This window comes from Nicotiana tomentosiformis, chromosome 4 (genome assembly GCF_000390325.3).
Source record: "Nicotiana tomentosiformis chromosome 4, ASM39032v3, whole genome shotgun sequence".
Classification (NCBI taxonomy): Eukaryota; Viridiplantae; Streptophyta; class Magnoliopsida; order Solanales; family Solanaceae; genus Nicotiana; species Nicotiana tomentosiformis.
The window spans coordinates 51,064,842-51,088,459 of NC_090815.1; the positions used below are offsets into that span (position 1 = coordinate 51,064,842).

Here is a 23,618-nt window from a genome sequence, read left to right on the forward strand (position 1 = left end):
TAGAAGCTTTAAGTTGGAAGAGTTGACCAAATTTGACATTTGGGTATTTGACCCCGGATTGGAGTTTTGATGGTTCCGTTAGGTCCGGATGGTGATTTTGGACTCGGGCATATGCCCGGATTTGCAATTGGACATTTCTAGAAGGTTTCGGCACTAATTGGCAAAAGTAGGAAATTTGAAGGTTTGAAATGTTCATAAGTTTGATCAGGAGTTGACTTTGATGATATCAGGTTTGAATTGTGGTTCCGGGAATTGGAATAGCTTCGTTATGTAATTTGGGACTTGTGTGCAAATTTTGCGTTCATTCCGAGTTGATTTGATATGGTTTGGCATGCGTTTTGGGAAGTTGAAAGTTCAAAAGTTCATTAAGTTCGATTTGAGGTGCGATTCGTTGTTTTGATGTTGTTATGTGTGATTTGAGGCCTCTAGTAGGTTAGTGTTATGTTACTGGACTTGTTGGAATATTTGGGTGGGGTCCTGAGGAGCTCGGGCATTATTCGGATCGAATTCGGACTATATTTCTTCATAATTGCATTGCTGGTTCATGTTGATTTCTGGTGCTTCAGACCTTTTTCGCGATCGCGAAGATTGGGTCATGATCGCGTAGTGTATTGTGGGAGCTGGCCTTTTCCTTCATCGCGTTCGCGACTATGTTATCGTGTCTACGTACCGTTGTGATGTCTGGGCATCGCGTTCTTGTCCGTATGCTCGTGCTCGCATGGAGTTTCGATGATAAGCTGGGGACTAGGGAGAATGTCTTTGCGTTCACGAAGTAGCTGATGCGATCGCGTAAGGTTAGAGCGATTGTGCATTGCGTTCATGAGGACTATGCCGAGAAAGCATAGAGGATTTTTTGTGGCAGTTCATTTTGTTCATCGCGAATGCGATGGTTTTTCCGCGTTCGCGAAGGGTACGCCTAGGCAGTGCTTATAAAGTACTTTATTTCAGAGATTTCGGCCATTTTAGCATATTTGGAGCTATGGAGCTCGGATTGAGACGATATTTGAAGCGGTTTTTAACCATATATATTTGGGTAAGTGTTCTCTACTCGTTTTTGATTATATTTTATGAATCTATCTTCATTTTGCGCAATTGGTTGATGATTTCAAAAGAGAAATTGGGGGGGTTTTTTTCTAAAATTTCATAAAGTGAATTTTTGAGTTTTGAACGCCGATTCGGAGTCGAATTTGAGTGAAACTAGTATGGTTGGACTCGTGATTGAACGAGTTGTCGGATTTTGTGAGTTTTGTCGGGTTCTGATGTACGGGCTTGGGTTTAACTTTTTGGTCGACTTTTGGTTTTTGATTAAAGATTCGTCCTTTATCGATTGGGTTTGTTTCCTTTAGCATTATTTAATATTCTTGAGTTGTTTTTGGCTAATTTTGAGCCATTTAGAGGTCGAATCGCGCGGGGTGGCATTTCTAGAGATAATGACTCTCACCAAGTAAATTCATATTGACAATCAATTCACCAAGTAACTACGGAGGCACATATTGGCATATTAAAGCAACACTACAAATCATGTAGAATGCATAACTCGCACAATAAACCACAATCGTTCCAACACCAAGATAACAACGAATAACCAAATAAGAATAACATCGAGGTACCACACCTCTTATTCACATTTCACACATCACAATCACAATCTTCCTTATATCACCAAGTGAGTCTTGCATTTATTTTTAAAAATACTTTTTCCTGAAATAGCTACACGCGTTTTAGCCCCCTTATCTCACTGTGTGGCTTCAAATAAGTCTCTTACTAGCAACACGCCTATAAATCCCACTTTATCTCACCGCATGCGTATCAACCCCTATTATTACACCACTGCATGCATACCAACCCCTATCCTTATACCACCCCATGCGTATCAATATCACAACACAATAATCAACTCGCACCACGCGTACCCATATGCCACAACATTGCCAAAATCAACAATACCAATATTACCACAACACATAGCCCACGACTCATACTCAATATGTACAAGAATCTCAATAATGATAAAATGAATGAGAAATAACTAAACGAGAAAAGATATACCAATAGTCAACAATTTCAACCTCAATGTGTTAATAGCAGACACAACTACAATTTCAATAGCCCGCAGTGAAGGTATTTCTATGGACAATTCAAGTGCAAAATATAAGCTTAACAATGAATGTGATAGCATGAAATAACAACTAAGTATAAATGCATGAGAATAATTCAACGATGGAAAGAATAACATGTAACAACTACAAATAAATGCACAAAGGGAAACCTCGATAATGGAAACTAGCACCTCTAATAACAACGTCAAATAAGGCATGTAGGAATAAACTTGACAACGAAAGATAGAACAAATAATTATAACATCAATTAAGTGCTTAAAAGTAATCCTAGAGTCTAAACTCAAATACTACATATAAGTCCGTGCACACACTCGTCACCTCGTGTACACGTCTTCCACATAAATCAATTAGTACAGTCAACACAAATTCTAAGTGGCAGTTCCCCCACACAAAGCTAGGTAAGATACTTACCTCAATTAGGATAAATCAACACTCACAAAATAACTTTTCCTTTAAAATTCACCTCCGCTCGGCGCATATCTAGCCAAAAATGACTTAATAGTATCAAACAATGCAAGAGAAACCAATTTCAATTAATAAAGCTATGATCTTTATAAAATTCCCTAAAAGACAACAAAATTCAACCCCTTCCTCGCTCTGTCAAAACCCGAGTCGAAGGGTAGGAATGATGTTACACCCCATGTTTTCATATGTGGAAGTACGCCATAAGTAAATTGATATAAGCTCGGAAATGAGATGTCACATCCCGCATTTTTGTACGTTAAAGTTTCGTCGTTAGCTAATCGACGTAATTTCGGGAATGAGATTATTTGGAGATTATAAGTATTATGCTACTTCAAACAAGTGATGAGTAAATTCGCGAAGGTGAGAGGGTGAGTAAGTACGTTATGTTGGTACTCGGTTGCGTAAGGTACCGGGTGCCCGTCGCGGCCCATCGGTTTGGGTCGTGACAAAAGTTGTATCAGAGCAGTTCTGTCCTAGGGTGTCTACAAGCCGTGTCTAGTAGAGTCTTGTTTATGGGTGTGTTGTGCACCACACTTATAAGCTGGAGGCTACAGGGTATTTAGGACTGCAATTCCTTCTTCTTACTCTAGATTATGTGGTAGAGCTCAGTTGTAAGAACTCAATTTCCTAAAATCTATCTTATTCATAATACGACGACGCCTGCATCCAAGAAGACGGTTGGTAAGAGATATAGTTGTGGAAGAGTTGATTCAGAGAAACTCGATTTTTGCATCATGCTTATGATGGATAGATATGAGGTATTCAGCAGATCATGTGTGTACTAATACGTGTAAGCTTCTTGATAAGGATCCCTAAGGCAAGAATGTCTATCCACTCTTACGGTAAAAAGGAATAAGAGAATCGGAAGGTAGACACAAGTTTCAGCAAGTAAAAGAAGCAAGGTGAAGAAGGGTACGAGGTACCCAGTTAATGAAGATTAACAACATTTACAATTCAAGTAGAGAAATATGAGCATTTTTTAGTTACCTTCAATTGTAACAAAGGTATGTACAATTATTCACACCCATCTCAGTTATGCTCCATGGGAGCCAACAGGTATAGTTTAAGAGAAGGATGGGATATCAGGACCCATCTAGGGTTAAAGTAACCCAAAATATTGAATGGATTGTTAGCATTAGCTGACCTTCCGAAGGATATTACGAATGTGCTAATAGATCTCCTTGTGAGACACCCAAATGATGCACTCTAAAATAGTACAGCTAGATATGAGTACTGCAAAGACAGGCACTGGAAGCCTTGAAGGGATACATATTACCTTAGTGTGGCTCTCGTCCCTAGTAGAGAGAGAATGTTAGGCAACCGGAAGAGCCGGTGGATGGAGCAAGGGGAGCTAAAAGCAAAAGAATGTCTTGTTGAAGTTCTCAAAATAAAGTAATAGACAGAAATGTTAGCAGGGAAATAAACAAAGGGTTAATGAAGCATTATGAGTAAGATATGATACATAGATGACAACGGTAGATCAGGAAAATGACAGTATTACAGAGTCTTTAGACAAGTGAAGAAAAAGACGAGAGGTGACAGGCCTGGAGATAACAAAAGAGTATAGGCCATAAAGTCATATCCTCATTTTGAGAAATAAGCTCGTGACTCCAACGCGACTACCAGAAGGATAAGTTAGACTCTAGAGTAATAGAAATCAGTATGGGCTGGTGAACAAGACAAACTAAACATGAACTAGGGACTGAGTGATTCGATAATAGTCGGTGTCATAAGAATTTCAGATTTCGTTCCGGCGATTATAGAATAAACGGTAGAAGAATAACCTTTAAAGGTCATTCAGGAAGACGCTTTCCCTAAACCAAGCAATGTGAGAAAAGTTAAGCTTAAAGGACTATGTATGCCAGATACACTAAGTGTCACCCTCGCAAGTAAGGAATTTTGTTATCCCTAGTACAGAAGGATTACCGCGAGGCGAGTAAGGATCATCCATGATGTGAAAAGATGCCAAAGATGAGAAGGTAAAACATCTATACATAGATCATCGTAGCACTAAATCTTAGTGCTCCCCTAAAGGGGGGAATATGGTGTGATGTGGCATTAAGTCAGAATTAAGTGGTTCAAGTAACTATGGAATGGTAAAGGAAGAGTGCGACAAAAATTAAAAGGGGATGAGATTGCACTGATTCAAATCCTATAGATGTGCTATGATTCAAGTATATTATGCAAGCATGACGTCATGGAGAGGAAGTAAGGGTTCCTGCCCAAGATTTTATTAATAAATAAGGAGCCAATGCAAGAGGTAAGTTAAGTCAAAGGAAATAACCTAGGAAAGATGACGCGGAATATTGATATGAGAATGGGCCAACGAGTAGTTAGTAGTTGATCCAGGAAGAGCCTAGTTATGGCTAAGCAAGAGGACACAGACAAATCAACAGATTGTGCAAGATGAACATAGTAAACCCCAACATGGGGAATTCAATCTCGCAGATATGACATCGTGATCCTTGAGAAATATTCAGATAGGAGTTGGGGTAATTAAAGGTACCGTATGAGTATTATGGGAATAAAAGAGAGTGCCACTAGGAAGACAGTCAAAATATCAATTCAGAAGCAACCCTACAAGCACAAGTGCGTGGGGGTAAGTAACTACGGATAATAATAGGCGAGGAAGAACATCAAAAATTTTATTGGGTATACGATGTAATATGCCCGCAGCTTTACAAGAGTCATAGGGTCTTCCGTAAGTACGACAACAAAAGACTAGCTGAGAAAATAAGGAAAAAGGCTTCAACATAAGCGTAGTGACCTAAAGAGGAAATGGTCTTGTAACAACAATCTAACTACAAAATTTTATGCACTCTAAAAGAAAGTGGCACCTACCATGGCTAATGAGCATGGAATAAAACCAAAAGTAATATTCGAGACCATATGAGTTGCACAAAAATTTCGGCATGCGTGAGAACTCAGATAAGCTAAGTATGCACCTAACAAGGGGGTAAAAAGATCAGGAAAAGGAATTGCTTACGTTTGAAGAAACCTGAGATGGAACGAAAGTAATTATTCAATTAATGATCAGCCGTAGAAGACTCCGGTATAAGTTAAAAGAAGGAACTGGGTCCAGGTCATAGACAAAGGATTGAATCATTAGAAGATTGTATCATGGTTTAACATAGTGTCCATGAAAGGCTAATGTAATACCAGGAGCCACAGATCGGAAGATAACTTATGCCTAAATAAAGACTTATCAGAAAGAAGAGGAAACTAAAGAATTACATCAACAAAGTAAATCAGGAGTCTGATTATTGGACCTAGAAAATTATAGAAATCGTGATTGAGGACACTGCAGAATCACTCTTCATATCAGAGGTACAAGAGAGATAGTACAACAACCATATTCTATAACGGCTCTACGATAAAGCAGTTAGAAAAGTACCAGCCTCATAAGAAGTCAGTATGATGCTCCCACCGGATTGTGTATGCACCAGAGGTGCAAGTATTATAATAGAGCTTCGAGTTGTGGATGTGAATTATACCTATGTGGAAGGGAGGTCATAAAAGCGATAGAAGATGTGAGGTGAGATTTTAAGGTAAGTAAGGTAAATGTGAACAACGTACGAGATACTCAGGTGCAGAAGGTTGTGAATAATCTATACTTCAGATAAAGGGCTAGAAGCGTTGGGATTCGGTATCCAGGAATGATAGAGGCGTCGTCAGTGGAATATCTTCCAGCCTATGGTTTCTAGGTATCAAGAATTCTACTAAAGAGAGTAAAGAAGAGTTAGAGACGATGCGATGTCTCGCTTGATTTTCTAGAATAACGCAAGGAAATCTATGGTGCAAGCAAATTGAAGGAAGGTTGCGAGTAGTATAAACAAATATGTGTAGGTCACAAGCTAAAGTATGATAAAGCGACAAGGTTTTAGGAAGACAGGAATACGGATAAGAAAGGGCGAGTGAGAAGGTGATGAGAATGGATAAGTCATCTAGATTAAGCGCATGAAAACAAGAGAGCTTATGGTTTGTCTAAGTCATAGAAAGCTCAGTATAGCCTGAATGAACTCAAAGGAGTCTAAGACTAGTGGCATTTAGAAGAAATGGAATACTGCCCTGATAGTAGAATAAGGGTGTAATTGTGATAGATGAAGGATGACGTTTGGGCCTTCGATTGAGTAATGATTTTATGAATCGTACAGGATTAAAATACCCACGTAAGGTGAATCAAATTGGGATGCTATGAAATACGGTTATGGAAGTATAGTATCGCCCCTAGGTGGATCTGTCTAATTACTTCAAATATTCCACGATGCAACGTGAGCCCTAGTGATTACATAAGAGGTTTCAAGTTATCAGTGGTATATTGTAGATCAACATGGAGGTGAATCAACAACGGATGGGCAAAAGTCATAAAATATGAGGTGAGATTAGGCTGTCATTCTTAAGATGAACAGTAATGAGGAAGCAGTAAAGGATTTAGACTTATACATATAGGATAAGCAACGAGAGTAACCTGGAGTTTGGTAGTAGACCTCAGTAACGATAAATCGAGGTAAGAGTTATGGTGTAGGATGACCTACCTAGATGCAGTAAAGTCATACGGATGGATAACCGGGGCTATGAAACAAGATATAACAATATTTGTAAGTTCAAGAAAGTATCAATAAAAGAACTTCATTGTACTTATAGATGCCCATAGGGACATCGTATTAAGCTCTGTATATGTTCACAAAATGAGGCCTAGGGATTGGCTAAAAGCTGGAGGAAAAAGGAGAGAAGATTCGCATAGGCGCACTTACAAGGTCAGAGTCGTACATGCTGCATGATAGAAGGTAGCAACAAATGACATTGGAAGGATTCAGACCATAAGTCGTGGTGTGAGAAAAAGGCATAAGGGGGGAATGCCTTGGCCTTTGGATTTTTTCACAGAACAATTGCTTAGATGGAAAGGAGAGTACTAAAGTATTCAGAAGACATAGGTTATGAAAATGATAAGTGCATCAGTCGACATTCCAGGACGAATGTTCCAAAGGGGGGAATGATGTTACACCCCATGTTTTCATATGTGGAACTATGCCATAAGTAAATTGATATAAGATCGGAAATGAGATGTCACATCCCGCATTTTCGTATGTTAAAGTTTCGTCGTAAGTTCGGGAATGAGATTATTTGGAGATTATAAGCATTATGCTACTTCAAACAAGTGATGAGTAAATTCGTGAAGGTGAGACGGTAAGCAAATTGAAGAAAATGAATTTTCATCAAAGTTTGACATTTTGAGATAAAATATGGTCCAAGCTACAATACCCCGTATTTATGGACTAGAGTCACACAAGGTACCACATGAGCATAATAGAAAGGTGAGCAAAGTGTGTTAAAAGTGAGTAGTATTTTAAGTAATATGAGATAATTCCTAATTATGTGAATAATTGGATAATTATTGGATAATGGGAGAATTAACAAGTTAATTAAATTAGTGGATGATTAATTAAAGTCTTTGGACAAACACTAAGCCAAAAATGTGGCAGAAATTGGAACAAAGGTCAAAGACAAAAAATGTGACTCTTAAAGTGCATAAGATAGGTGTCACAATTAAAGGATGAGGTGGCCAAGTCATCATCTAAAGTGTGGCACACAACCCATAATCTTAAGATCTTTTCCTACATTATTAAGTGAGTAACATTGGCTTGCTAAGTAACGTTTTGGATTCTCAAACAAGATTTAATAGGAATCTTTTACAAAGTGAGATTCTTATGCTTTCTAAGCTAATGAATGATATCTCAAACCAAGGAATTCATATGAAATCTTCAACAAAAATTAAAGGATGAACTTCAGCACGAAAGGTTATACAATATGATGATCAAAATTGCATAACCTAGTAGAAATATTTCATAACGGATGGAATTCTCTTTCTCTAGAATATCATACGGACTTTTTTCCTACTTCGATCCGCCGTTACGTGTTGTCGCAATCAACGTGTGTTAGAGGTATTGTCAAGAGAATCGACTCAGGTATGTTAAGGCTATCCCTTCTTTCTTTTGGCTTGATCTATACGACACGAACGAAATGAGAAAATGCACAACTTCCATAAATGACTCTATTCATAGAAATACTAGGGGTGTCTATATTCTTTATTCCCCATGTGAATTATTATTATATCTTCTATTCATGGGTCTCAGAAAAATACGTATTTGATAAAGTTTATCTGACAGAGATATTATTCTTATGACATTCCGTAAAATCTTATTAACATATTTCTTATGCATTTCATGCATTTATACATGTACATTGACCCATGACCAAATGGCGTTATATACGCGTATATATATATGTATATGGGATATGGGTAAAGTTTATGGCGTTATATACGCACCACCACCTGATATGCCGGTATACGTTGATAATTTGCCCACAGTGGCCAAAATGATATGATGTGATGCCCTCAGAGGCTTGATGATGTTATGAATGCATATACCTATGCATGGTATGACATTCATAGGAATATGCATGACATTATAAAAATAAAATGATTCACAGAGCTATGTAGACGTACATGTCGAGTCTTTTACTCCATGTTTCTCTCATGTCTATTATTTACTGATTTTCATTCCTTACATACTCGGTACAGTATTTGTAATGATGTCCATTTTGCTTGGGGACGCTGTGTTTCATGCCCACAGGTCTCGGTATACAGGTCGGGAGTCCTCCAAGTAGGCGATCAACTCAGCGGAAAATGTTGGTGCACTCTATTTGCTCCAGAGTTGCTTGGTTGGTCAGTATGATTTAGATGTGTATTGTTTGGTATGGCGGTGCTCTGTTCCGACCTTTATGACAATTATGTATTCTTAGATGCTTGTAGATAGAGGTCATTTATATAAAAGATTGTATGGCCTTGTCGGCCTATGTTCAGTGTATGAGTGATCGTTTTGGGTCGTATAGGCCAGTATGTCATATGTATAAATTTATTCCCTCATGCTTTACTCCAGTTCATTTACCTATGATGGAATGATACGAAAGATACGTTATGTTGGTACTCGATTGCGTAAGGTATCGGGTGCCCATCACGACCCATCGGTTTGGGTCGTGACAGTCTCGATTACCCATAGCCCCACAAGTTCATATATGTATTTCGTTTTCAAATCCGAGTCCAATTCGACTCTCAAGTCTGGATTTTTTATTTTTTCAAAACATAGACAAAAATCCATAAATTTTTATTTTGATGTTAAATCTCATAAATAATTATGTAATGTAATTGAAAATTGATCAAAAATAATTACCTAATAGTTTGATAAGAAAATCCCTCCACAAAATTGCCTCCAGTTGAGTCTAGGGTTAAAAATATTATATAATGAATCTATGTCCCGAAATACTTAGCTATAAACAAAATACAGATGTTCCATTTGGGACTTGGGCTTCGCAAATGCGACAATCGCAAAAGCAAACATGTGTCCGCAAAAGAGACCCATGTGAATCACTACTAAAGTCGCATTTTCGACCTATTACTTTTCAAGTGCGAAGAGCATTCCACCCAGCTGCTATTGCAAAAGCGGCACTTTGCTCGCAAAAGTGCACAGCCAGATTTTTCAAAAGTGAAGAATTACTCACAAATGAGATGTCCCACCTCATCAGCCCTTAGTCGCAATTGCGATGGAACTTCCGCAAATGCGGTGATCGCATTTGCGACCTACCCATCGAACATGCGATGAAACAAGAACCAACACAATGAAATATTAACCAAACAGTCTGAAGCCAATCTGAAACTCACCCGAGCCCTCAAGGCTCCACCTCAAACATCAACACAAGTCTAAAAACATCATACGAACTTTCTCGTGTGATCAAAACATCAAAATAACATCTAGAACCATGAATGAGACATCAAAACACACGAAAATCACAATGAACTTCAATAATTGCTAAAAACACAACCACGCGTTCGATTCCTATCAAACCAATTCTGAATGACACCAAACTTTGTAGACAAGTTCCAAAGAACAAAATGGACCTATTCCAATCCCCAAAATCAAAATCTAAACTCGATAGCCATAAAGTCAACCACAGACAAACTTAGGAAAATTCTAAACTTTTGAATTGCCAACTTTCGGTATAACAAGTCGAATCAACCTAGGGACCTCCAAAATCAATTTTGGGCATTCGTCCAATTCCATAATTACCATCCGGACCTAACAAAATTATCAAAACTCCGATCCGAGATCAAATACAAAAAAGTCAAACTTGATCAACTCTTCCAACTTAAAGCTTCTAAAATGAGAATCATTCGTCCAAATCAATCCCGAACCACTGGATGTCATGACCCCAATCTCCCTCTATAGGATGTCGTGATGGAAACTAGTCTCTTAGACAAGGTAAGCCTAACGTACATGAAGAATTGCCAGAAATAATAATAAAACCCCAATTAAACCAACAACTATCATAAAAATGACTCCCGAATACAATTGAATGTAACACCAAAATCTGGTGAGACGGAGTAATAAGCTTTACACGAGTATTCTGAAACATCCCTGTACAACAATATCTATAAAAGTAGAATGAAATAGAAACTAGATAGAGGGTGACTCCGAGGCTCGCGAATGCCGGTAGGTATACCTTGAACTCTCCGATCCAAGCTCAACTCATGGATGCCTAGGCTGGTATGAAGTACCTGGATCTGCACAAAAGGATGTGAAGAAGTATAGTATGAGTATACCACAATGGTACCCAGTAAGTATTAAGTCTAACCTCGGTAGAGTAGTGACAAGGTCAGTCAAGACACCTATTGGAATAAATAAAGAAATTGAACTGGCATAGTATAGTATAATAATGGAAACAATGGAAATGATAAAATGAAGAAATATATCAAGAATAACTACACTGAAATTAAGGCAATAAAGACATCATGGGAGAAAACACATAATAAGAATGCCAAGCAAATGATGCAAACAAGACGTAAGTGATGTAAATGAAAGATAGTAACAAGAATCACTATCGAGGTACCGCCTCGTAGTCTATTTCACAATCAAAATCACAATCATTCCTTATATCACCGCGGGAGCCTTACATTTAGTTTTAAAAATCACTCTCCCGAAATAGCTACCCGCGTTTTAGCCCACCTTATCACACCGCGTAGCTTCAAGTAGTTCCCCTACTAACAATACGCGTATCAAAGCCACATTATTTCACAGCATGTGTATCAACCCTTATCTTTATACCACCGCGTGCGTATCGATATCACAACATATCACAAATCGGACCTCAAGTTCCCCGATACCACAACTTGCCAAAGAAGTCAACACTAATAATTTTTCCATAATAAATAGCCCATGGCTCGAACACAATAGGTACAAGAGTCTCAACAATAGCAACCAAAAGGGAATAACTCAATAAGAATGGTGTTTCAACAATTTGCTACTTTGCCTCAATGTGATCACGGCTTTTACAACATCAACACCAAAACTCAATAATAAGATATTCCAAGAAATAACAACTTCAAGTAAGGTAACTCAACAGTTAAATATTTAACAAGGCAATGAGACAATAATACCTTTAACTACGCATGTAAGGGCAAATAACAAGTAAGAGATGAGACAAGTATTAACAATATCCAGAGAAGTATGTAAGGATATATTAAAGATGATGAATATAACATGTTATGACAATTAAATTAAAGGCATGAAAGAATCTACATAGCTTAAACCGGTCAATTACCACATTTAGCTCGTGTACCCACTCGTTACATTGCGTACACGGATTTTACATACCACAATTAACATAAAACAACACCAATCCTAAGGGGTAATTCCCCCACACAAAGTTAGGCAAGACACTTACCTTAAAATACACTAACTCAATCCAATAGTAAGCCTTTTCCGCGATTATCTAACTCTAAACGACTCGAATCTAGCAAATATAACTTTATACCATAAATACAAACCATAGGAAACTATTCCGAATAAGAAATTTATGATCTTTAAAGAAAATAAAAAAGTCAACTAAAAAGGTTAACCGCTGGGCTCGCATCTTATACCCGACCAAACGTAAAACATCCGAACACTCATTCGATAATGAGTCCAACTATAATGACCCGGCCGGTCGTTTTGAGTATTACAGTCATGCTTCCTCATTTATTGCTTATTCTGTGCTCGTTTGTTATTATGTGACTTGCCGAGATAGTTGGTTCTGTTCGGGAATGTTTCGGAATGAATCGGGACACGTAATCCCAAAGTTGGAAGCCTAAGTTGAAAGAGTTGACTGGATGTTGACTTATGTATAAATGACTCCGTAATGAAATTTTGATGGTTCTGATAGCTCTGTATGGTGATTTTGGACTTAGTAGTATGTCTGGATACTGATTTGGAGGTCCGTAGATGATTTCGGCTTGAATTGGCGAAAGGTAGAAAAAAATAGAAGTTTGGAGAGTTGAGAAGTTTGACCAAGAGTTGACTTTGTGGTTACCGGACTAGAATTTTGGTTCCAAAAGTTGAAATAGGTTTGTTGTGTCATTTATGACTTGTGTGCAACATTTGATGTCAATCGGAGTTGATTTGATAGGTTTCGGCATCGATTGTAAAAGTTGGAAATTCATTAGTTTAGAACTGTGATTCGGATCATATTCGGCACATTTAGAACTTTGAGGGACTCCTGATTTTGTTGTTGCTCGTTTCCTTATACGCGATTGTAAGTGGAGGATCGAGGTCGCAAAGAGTAATGTAGGCAGCTGGGGAATTTTAGCTATGCATTTGCGAGAAGGTGTATGCGATAGCAAAGCTTCGGAAGGCAGTGCTACGCAAACGCGTGTGTTAGGTCATGTTCGCGAAGAAGAATGAGAGAGACTGGAGTACACGTGATTTGTTCTTCGCAATCGCGTGAGGGGGTTAACGATCGCGTAGGTCTGGGAGTATGTGTATCGCGTTCGTGACTTGGTATTTGCATTTTCATAGGCCATTTTTGTGGGCATCTTATTTTTTTTCTTCGTGATCGCGAGGGACTGTCCGCGATCGCAAAGAAGAACATATGGGCAGACTATTAAATATCAAAAACGAGGGTTGAGGCGATTCTTGGAGGAATTTTCAAGGTATTAATTTGGGTAAGTGATTCTAACTCGAATTTGGTTAATATACTTGAATCTATCATTATTTTTATCATTTAGTTAGTATTTTGGCTCGGAAAAATTGGGGGAAATAGTAGAAATTTTAGAGACTTTAATTTGAGGATTTGAAGGTCGAGCTGTGACCGGAATTGAGTAATTTTTGTATGGTTGAACTCGTGGTTGAATGGGTGTTCTTATTTTGCTAATTTTGTCGGATCCCAAGACGTGGGCCTAGGGTTGACTTTTTGACTTTTGTTAAAGAACGTAGCTTTGTTATATGGAATTTGTTCTTATAGCTTGTGTTGATTGTATCGAGTTGTTTTTTGCTAGATTCGAAGCGTTCAGAGGCCGATTCGCTAAACAAGGCTTATTGGAGTAGAGATTTGCACGGTTTTGCAGTAGTGCATGAGTTGAGGGAGCTTAATGGTAATGAATCGGCTCTTGAGGTATGGTGGTTATGGATAAGTTATTTGGATTAATTGAATTGAAATGTTTATATTTGGGCATGTTTAAAACAGGAAGAATGTGAAATTTGTATGTTCATGCTTGATTGTCAGTATCAAACATAGTCAAGGGTAGAGTGTATGATTAAAAATTGAAGTGCTCCTCTCTAGTTGAGTTGTGCATTGGGGTGTAGTTGATAGTCCCATTGCTCGAGGACGAGCAAGAGTCAAAGTGTGGGGTGTTGATATTTAGCGTAAAGTATATATATTAATATGTATATTGCCTCGTATTTTACTCATGTTTCATATATTTCGGATGTGAAATATAATGATTTGTGCTAATTCGTGATATTTGTATGTGTAGGAATCATTCAGAGGCAATATGGGATGAAGGTGAGAGATTGGAGGCAAAACGGAGCGAGGATATCTCAGTTTTCTTCATCTTTTCTTAGTATTCTCAATTATTCAACACTTGTGAATTTGTTTTGATCTCATCATGAGTGGCTAAAACCCATAGTTCTGGGGTTGTGATTTAGCCATGAATATTGTTGTTTTAATGTTGACTTAACCTTGATTAGAATTTGCTAATATATGATTGTTTCTTCAATTCTACGATTAACTGAATAATTGTCATACCAACAATTGGGTTCTATCTACTATCAATGCTATGGTTGGGAAAGCTACGTCTAGATTAGAGGAGAATTGAAGAGGGCATGATCTTAAGTCTATGTAGGGGGGGTGGGGGTATTTGTGGTTAGGATAGGAATATACCTAGTGATCATGCGTAATTAAATATCGTAATCTTAATGAGTTCTTAATAGATTGATTCCATAGGAATATAGGAGTTAATCTATTTTGAATAGGCGAGTAGTAATTTGGGAGAATACTACGAGAGCAATTATTTGATTAGTAAGCAACCATGAGTTAATTGTATGAAAGGGAAAGTTAATTACAACACAATAGGATTGGTGAATCGATCACAACCCTGGAATATCAATCTCGACTGAATACACAACAACTATTTCGCTGCTTGATTAATTAGTTACTTGATAGAATTATTGCTTAGTATAATCATACTTTTGAACTCTGATTGACTCGACTAAATAATAATCTTGGTGAAACTAGTGGGTAGTTAGCACAAGTCTCTGTGGGTTCGACACTCGATTTATCACTTTATTACTTGTACGACCACGCATACTTGTGTGTGCGCTTGGGAGTAACAACGAAATTGAAGCAAGCATTGTCAGAAACTTACAACAAAGCAAACGGAAGAGGTCGGGTTCCTCCCGGCGTTCTTTCAAATCATGAGACTCAAAGAGCCGATAACAATACCCCGAGTGGTGAGGTTGGCTTCGACAGTGCTGGGGGGACCGGTAGCGGATCTGCTAACGACAACGGTAATGATCCCTTCAAATTCGAACTCATGAGCTTCATGAAGGAGATAAACAAGCGGATGGATCATAACGCAAAGGAGTTTCACGCCCGAATGGACCAAATTCCAGGCACACCACCAGTTTTGAAGGACACGAATTCTAAAAATATATACTCATTTGTCGTTTAAACTAAGCGCACCACAGGAGTTAATCCCGAAGAGATTCAAGATGCCGAACATAACATAATACGATGGGACCTCAGACACTCAGGAGCACGTTAGAACTTATACAACGGTTGTGAAGTGGAACGATTTGGCACAACATGAGATCAAATCGGTTCTATGGAAAAAGTTTGGAGACACCCTCGCGAAGGTGGCCTCGACATGGGATTCCCTTTTACCTGAGCATTCAATAGACTCTTTTGAAATGCTTACAGATTCATTCATTAAGGCCCATGCCGGGGCAAGAAAGGTCCAAGCCAGGAAGGCGGACATATTCAGGATCGCACATGATGTTACCGGTCGTACCTGAAGAATGGAAGCGGAGGCATTCACTAAGGGTTTGAACCTGAGGACCTCTGATGCCTCTCGAACGTCGAAGCAAATTCTGCTCGAATTCCAAGCGACCACATGGGTAGGTGTCCATAAGTGCTATGAATCAAAGATAAGGCTAAAAGATTATCAGCTTGGGTTCCCGACATCAACCAAGGGGCGGGGTCGAGACAAGAACTGGGATAAGTTCAAGGATAATTTTGATGCAGACCGGCGATCTTCTAAGGGCCGCTTTTGCCTTACGATAGAGCCGAGGGACATGTCAATAAAGGGTTCCGGTCCTTGGATAGGTTCGCTCCTGGAAGAAGAACTGATTGTGGCCGAAACAATAGATCATTACAAGAAAAATAGGTATCGGGGACCTGGGATTCCACTTATCCTAGGTTGTTAGATCACAATTTCAACATCAGCATAGTGGAGTTGGTATCGGCGATGGGGAATATCAAAAAAGCACAATTCCCGAAGCCAATGAAATATGATGCCAGCAAGAGGGATCCTAACTTATGGTGCAAATATCATGGGACTCACGGTCACAAAATTGGGGACTGTCGGCATCTGCGCGAGGAGGTGGAAAAGCTGTTGAAGAATGGCCATATCAGGGAGTTCTTGAGCGAGCGAGCCAAGAACAATTACGGTCGCAGACGAGTTAATGCCGAACCCTCGAAGAAAGGGGAAGACCCTCCTCGGTTTACTATCAATATGATTTTTGGAGGGACTGAAATCAATGGTGTAACCTTCGCGGTGGCAAAGAAAACAAAGGTATCGGTGACTCACAGCAAGAGACTCGGGGAAGTTGCCGAAGATGACATCACCTTCATGTAGGAGGATGCCGATGAACTTCTTATGCCATATAACGATGCCTTGGTAATCTTTCTTAATGTTCCAGATTTGAAATTAAACGTATTTATGTTGACCCAGGAAGCTCGGACAACATTATTCAATGGAAAGTCTTGGAACAAGCCAAATTAACAGAAGTATCATTCCGACAACAAAGCTCCTCGCCGGGTTCAACTTGGCAAGTGTGACAACCCGAGGAGAGATCCTATTGCCCACGAGCACTGAAGGAGTAACGAAGATCACCTTTTTTGAAGTGGTGGACTATAACATGGGCTACAATATAATTCTCAATATACCATGGTTACATGAGATGAAGGCCATACCATCAACATATCACCAACTGCTAGTATTCCTGACCCCAGAGGGAATCAAACAGATAAGAGGAGATCAACCGGTAGCAAGAGAAATGAACGTTATGTAGATTTCTAGTAGTAAAGGGAAGAAGCTAAACAAATAGTAATTACAGAAACTGATTCCTGTTCTTGTGCCAAGTGAAGATGATAAGAGTGAGGAGTCGTCGAAATCCCACCAGGTACCAAGATACTTTCAATTACTAGAAGAGACAGATGAAACCTAATCCACAGTAGAAAAACTCGAGCAAGTGGCTTTGTTCAAGGAATTCTTGGAGAGGAAGTTTCACTTGGGAACATGACTAAATCCCGAGCTCAGGTTAGGGTTTATTAATTTCCTTAAAACTAACATTGATTGTTTTGCATGGTCACACTCAGATATGACTGATATCCCGCTAGAGGTGGACGTGCACAAGCTAAGCCTTGACCCGAGTATTCTTTCGGTTAGGAAAGATAAATGTCTGATAGCCAAGGTCAGTAACAGGTTTGTTAAGGAAGAGGTAACTTGACTACTTGACATCGGTTCAATTTGGGAAGTAAAGTATCCCGAGTGGCTAGATAATGTAGTTGTGGTTCCGAAAAAGAATAACAAGTTTCGAATGTGCATAGATTATAAAGGCTTGAATAAGGCGTGCCCTAAAGACTCATTTCCACTGCCAAACATTGATCAAATGATTGATGCAACGGCTCGGAATGAGTTAATGAGTTTCCTCGATACCTGTTCCGGGTACAGTCAGATCAAGATGAACCCAGAGGATCAGGAAAAAACTTCATTCATACCGTACTTTGGCACATATTTTTATAATGTGATGCCCTTCGGGCTTAAAAAACGTCGGAGCCACTTATCAGAGGCTCGTGAACAAGATGTTTGAGAAGAAAATAGGTAACAAAAATGGAAGTATATATAGATGACATGTTGGTCAAGTCATTGAATGCAGGTGATCATTTAAAGAACCTGCAAGAAACCTTTGATATCTTGAGGAAGCATAACATGAAGCTCAACCTGGAAAAATGCATGTTAGGGGTTGGCTCCGGTAAGTTCTTAGGTTTCAATACAAGCCTAGGACTGCGATCAAATCACAAGTTTTGGCCGACTTTGTGGCTGATTTCAATCTTGGGTTATTTCCCCTACTGATAAAGAAGCGGTGTTAGTGTCGGAAATGACACCAGGATTGTGGACGTTGTTCATGGATGGTTCTTCTAATGTGAAAGGGTCCAGGCTCGTGGTGGTCATAATCGCATCTTCGAGGGAAACTCTAAGGCAGGCCTTAAAAACTATTCTGTTAACTATCAATGTAGCTGAGTGTGAGGCTTTGGTTGCAGGACCCGAGCAAGCTCGGAGACTTGGCTCTGAGGTCATAAATATCAAATGTGATTCCCAATTGGTAGTAAATCAAGTGTATGGGATTTTTTCGACACAATAGAGAAATCCATGCAACAGTACGTGATTAAAGATAAAACTTTTCTTGCACGATTCATGGAGTTGTCGATCACACACAAAAGTCGTTTTTATTTATCAAAATGCCAAAAATCATAAGTACAAAAGTACGAAGGAAAATAACAAAAGAAAAGAGGAAACATCTAAACATTATCGCCACCAGAACTCGGAGAGAGGCATCTACTGTAAGGCCACGTAAAATTTCACCTAAAACCCAAGGTTCTGTGGTGACGAGGTAGGCTAATATGTTTGGTGATGGTAGAAATTCTTTGCGGCGAGCTTGCTCGTCGCGGTGCGGACTTGTTCGGTTGAACAGCACATTGGGGAGTAAAGGAAAAATTTTGGCAGAAGAAGACATTTCTGCAGCCCACTATGCGGCCGCAGAATTACTCTACGGGCTGCAAAATAGCCACAGAGTGAAGCAGAAAACTAGGCAAATTTGGATGGTATTATGCGGTCAATTATACGATCGCAAAACCATTCCGCGGGCTGCACATCGACCGCGAAACAAGTATGAAGACTTTTTCGGAGGGAGGTTCTGCGGCGCATTATGCTACCGCAGAACAAGTTAGCGGATCGCATAATGGCCGTAGAGTGGGGCAGGACTGCCCAGTTCCGGGGGCCATTTCGCGGACTGCATAAGCATTATGCGGTCACATATGCGACCGTAAATTCTATTTCGGAGCTTCATTTTTTTGGTTTTTATAACCCGACCCCATTTCGTTTTATAGACTCTATGGACGATTTCTTGAGCAAGAACCTGATGTTTTTATAACCCGACACCAGACGTGGTTATTTTAACTAATGTTATGCTTTATAAGTATTTCCAATATGTCTTGATATATTATATATATACATGAGTTGAAATTGTGTATTGCCCTTTTTGGGAAAAGTATTTCAAGATTAAATGGTATGTGTTACCCGTTTATGCTTCTAACTTGTGGTTTGACCAATCATTTTACTCCATTTCTTGGAAAGGAATTCATTGTGTTTAAATTATTCATTGCTAATAAACTTAAAGTTGTGATTTTCAGGATATTCTATATGTTGATGTTTGATGGTGATCCTTGAAAGTAAAGAAAAGAAAGTGTGGAACATGAAATACAGTCGTCGTGCCATGAATAAAGAATCTTGTGAATGGCCAAAAGAGCCAAGGAAATTTTGTGGTTGTCAGTGGTTAAAAATACTAATGAAGGTTTATACAATGTAAGAGACGATGAGGTGAATACATTTGTAATTTTATTACCTTTGTGTGCAAAAATAAAAATCTTTTTGGGAGTATCATTAAAAACCAAGGAAGGGTGGGTCATAAGGCCCACACCAAAACTACACGTGCTGGTGTAGGGGTGGATGGTGATGGATTGTGATTATTCCCCTTAATTGGGATGAGATTGTTGATAGACCTAGATTTAATGTCAACTCACACGGCATATGTGGGGAGATGACCTAGCCGGTCGGGTGGTGACCGGATGCCATGTTGCGCACGTGGTTGTACTACTCTTGGTAACACCTTTTTTCGCATCACATTGTCCGTAGGGAGATGGCCTAGCCGATCGGGTGTGATCGGACTCCGTGCTAAAACCATGGTGGTATATCGGTGCAAATGATCTCCCAACCAAATATATATACACTATGTTTCGTATTCTGAAAACTTGTATCTGTTAACTGGGCATTTGGATATTGTTGATTGTGACTTGCTGTTTCTATGGTTTTCCCTTTCTTGTAATCGTATTCTATTTTGAAAGTGGACATTTACCTTTACATACTAGTCCTATTCCATATGAACTAATGTCTCTTGTATCGGGGGTGCTGCTTCTTCAATGGATGTAGGTGATTCGTCAGCAGGTGGTTTTGAACCTCGTTAGTAGTTACTCTCTATTCAACAGATTTTAGAGAGCCCTACTCTATTCCAGGCTTCATGTCATTTGATGTTGTACGTTACATTTTGAGGTATAGCCAGGGCCTTGTCGCCGGCACATCCATACTACTCTTCTGTTGTACTTAGAGGTTCCGTAGACAGGTCGTGGGTGGTATATGATGTTGGGAATTAAACTAGTAAGTGTTGGTATTTGGGCGAACATATTTTTATCATATCAATAAACTTGTTATATTTTGGAAATCATTAATGAATATCCTTTAGTAGTGGAAAATATTGTGGAACACTTGACTCTTCTCATGTCTATCACCTGTACTGGTTCTTACATTGGTATTGGTAAAGGTTGGGTAGAAGTCATCTAACATGCTTGCTTAACTAGGGTATCTCGGTTGAGCGCTGGTCGAGCTCCTCGAGGTCGAAGCGTGACAAACTTGGTATTAGAGCCTAAGGTTTTAAAGTGTCCTAGTATGTCTTGGAGCCATGTCTAGTAGAGTCCTTCTTATTGGTGTGTTGTCGACCACATCTATAATGAGGAGGCTGCTTGGACATTTAGGAATTTCACACTTCTTTGATACTCCAGATCGTGCAATAGAGCTCAAGATATGAAGCTAATTTCCTCGTTATGCCTCTTTTTCCAGATGAGTAATCCACGAGTTGAAAGCATCGATGAGGGAATGACTCCGCCATTGAATCTGGTGGAGATTACACAAGAGTTCGTTGGGAGAATGCGCCGAGCCATGGAGGGATTGGAAGAATTTATTGCTTAGGGAAGTGTCCTTGTTACCACCAATGTCACCGCACCACCGGATCGTGTGGTGAGAGAATCTAAGATACGAAAGAGGGTTGTTGGTGCTAATGATTTGGATTGTTTGATTTTCAAGAAGCTTCACTTGGGGAGATGTTGGATGACTCTTGAAATATGTTACGGTTGTGGAAAGAAGGGACACAAGAAGATCAAATTCCCTAGGTTGGGTACACCCATCCAAGTCTGCCCGATGTCCGAAAATGAATATTTGGCATCGTGTTGGGAGTATGCTCAGCATCATGTTATGGGTGGCGGGTTTGGGAAATTCCAAAGGCCCACATAGCAAACCGGTACGGGGTTTGTTACTCCTGCATTGGAGGCCTGGAGGAAGGATAAGGGGGATGCTTATGATGTATGCAAAAAGGGTGAATATCAAGTTAGTGGGGTGAGTCAGTTTAGCGGACCTCGTACTCGTTGTGTGAAGTTTAGGATATGTCATTCAGTGATATGTCACTATAGTACCAATGTATGTTATAGATGTGGAGTCGAGAAGCATCAGTTAAGGCACTGCCCGATCAACCTAAAGTCACAAAGTAAGTCACTCCTTAGTATATCATTCTAAACACCACATGCTTTTCCTTGTTGTGTATGTATATCTATATCGAACACACGATTCACAAAACATTCCATGTATCTACTCTTTCAACGAGACGTATCAGTTGTGAAGCCTCTTTATCTCAATTATCGTACTTACAACCTCTTGAGGAATTGAGTTCTATAATGATTTCTTCGAATTGAGTTATAATCCTAGGATAATCCTTCCCACTTGCTTACCTAAATTCCCAACAAAGGACTATACCTAATGAATTTCTTACAGAACCTTTTGATTCGAATGGATAACACCTACTCACTTGTACTTATGAACGCACTACCATAATGTTTATCCACATGGTATCGAATCTAATGTAAGGCAGCATAGTGCCGAGATCTTTCTTGAGCTAGTCTCTTTCTCCTGTACACATGACTCATATGCTTTGAACAGTCACTTTACTCCCCTTTGTGACTTATCATCTTTCCAAAATAACCGATGCTAATGTTTTATCCTCCTGATCATGCCTCTCATACATCCCATGTCTTAAATGACTCACTAGTTATACATCATAGGATCATGTACATGGTTCCCACATTAATAATCTATACTGGTAACTCTACGCCTCGTTTGTTGAACCGATGATTCCGTCACAATTATTAACCATGGAAGCACTATTGGTAGTCACCCTCATGTCTCTTGGAATATAACCTATCTTTAATCTCATTGTTCCTATTTGTGGTAAATCTATCGAGAGTTGTAGGTTCAAACATGTCAAAAAGAAAGCACCATTGCATGATCGAACATATTGGGTAGGAACTCTATGGTCATATTCATTCTAGCACATCGTAGAATAATGGTTGAAAGTCACCAAAGGTTTAGTTTGGGTGTTCGATGTAGAGATTTAGATTTAAAGAAAGTGAACATGTTATTCTCATGATTTTCTCCATAAGGATACTATGTGAATTGTTAATAAAGGTAAGATAGGTGTAATTTACATTTGGGCCTTGTGGAATCTTGAAGAAAATAAAATGGGCCATGCTATGAGTATAGTGTGTCTCCCATCGTTATTCTCCATGCACAAGGTGTTTCATGTGTCTACGCCCGAAAGGGTAGTTGGGAGTCATTTGTATATCATTCAGGGGAAAACTATGGAAGGTGAAGTTAATGGGTAATTGGCTTATGAGAGGTACCTAATTTTCAACCTTGTTAGATAAGTCCGAAAATTGAGATTGCCTCTGTCAAGTGCTATGGCTAAGTCTGTGAAACAAGGAGGTTGCCTCAATGGCAGAGAGTGTTGTGGAAAGGGAATATTCTCCCTCGTTTGTAGAGCCAAATGGTTGTAGTTCAAAAGGTACTTTCTATGTGTTATGATTTAAATGTGTACAATTCATGTCAAGATAACACTTCTGTTAATGTAACGCCCTTAATATTGAGATTAGTGTTGTTAATATATATTGTGATGCTTTGTTGAGTTATGGATATGTTGTTAGGGTGGTTATGGTGATTCTCTGGCAGATGGATAGGCCCGAATACAGAGGAGACAATGCCAAAATATTTGGAAAATTTGGGGGTTAGTCAAATTTGGGGGATTGCGATGTATGAAAGGAGGAGATGAATTATGTTGGGTGTTCGGGGTGGACTCTACTCCTCATTTGAGGACGAACATTCTTAAGTGGGGGAGGATATAAGGCCCCGTAAAATTTCACCTAAAACCCGAGGTTCCGTGGTGGCGAGGTAGGATAATATGTTTGGTGATGGTAAAAATTCTTCGCGGCGAGCTTGCTCGCTGC

The 23,618-nt window shown here is 39.3% G+C and overlaps 1 protein-coding gene across 1 annotated transcript; it reads left to right on the top strand.

Moving 5' to 3' along the window:
- Window positions 1-16,422: 16,422 nt before the first annotated feature.
- On the top strand, window positions 16,423-17,248 carry LOC138909659 (uncharacterized). The gene is made up of 2 exons (XM_070200870.1): window positions 16,423-16,808; window positions 16,909-17,248. Exons 1-2 carry the CDS (start codon window positions 16,423-16,425, stop codon window positions 17,246-17,248), a joined length of 726 nt encoding a protein of 241 aa, XP_070056971.1.
- Window positions 17,249-23,618: the final 6,370 nt, after the last annotated feature.

Excerpts from the sequence above, each read along its gene's own strand:
- LOC138909659 (XM_070200870.1), top strand. The coding sequence starts at position 16,423 with ATGGGGAATATCAAAAAAGCACAATTCCCGAAGCCAATGAAATATGAT. Across the intron at positions 16,809-16,908 it reads GAAGATGACATCACCTTCAT|GAAGCTCGGACAACATTATT; the intron begins GTAGGAGGATGC and ends ATGTTGACCCAG.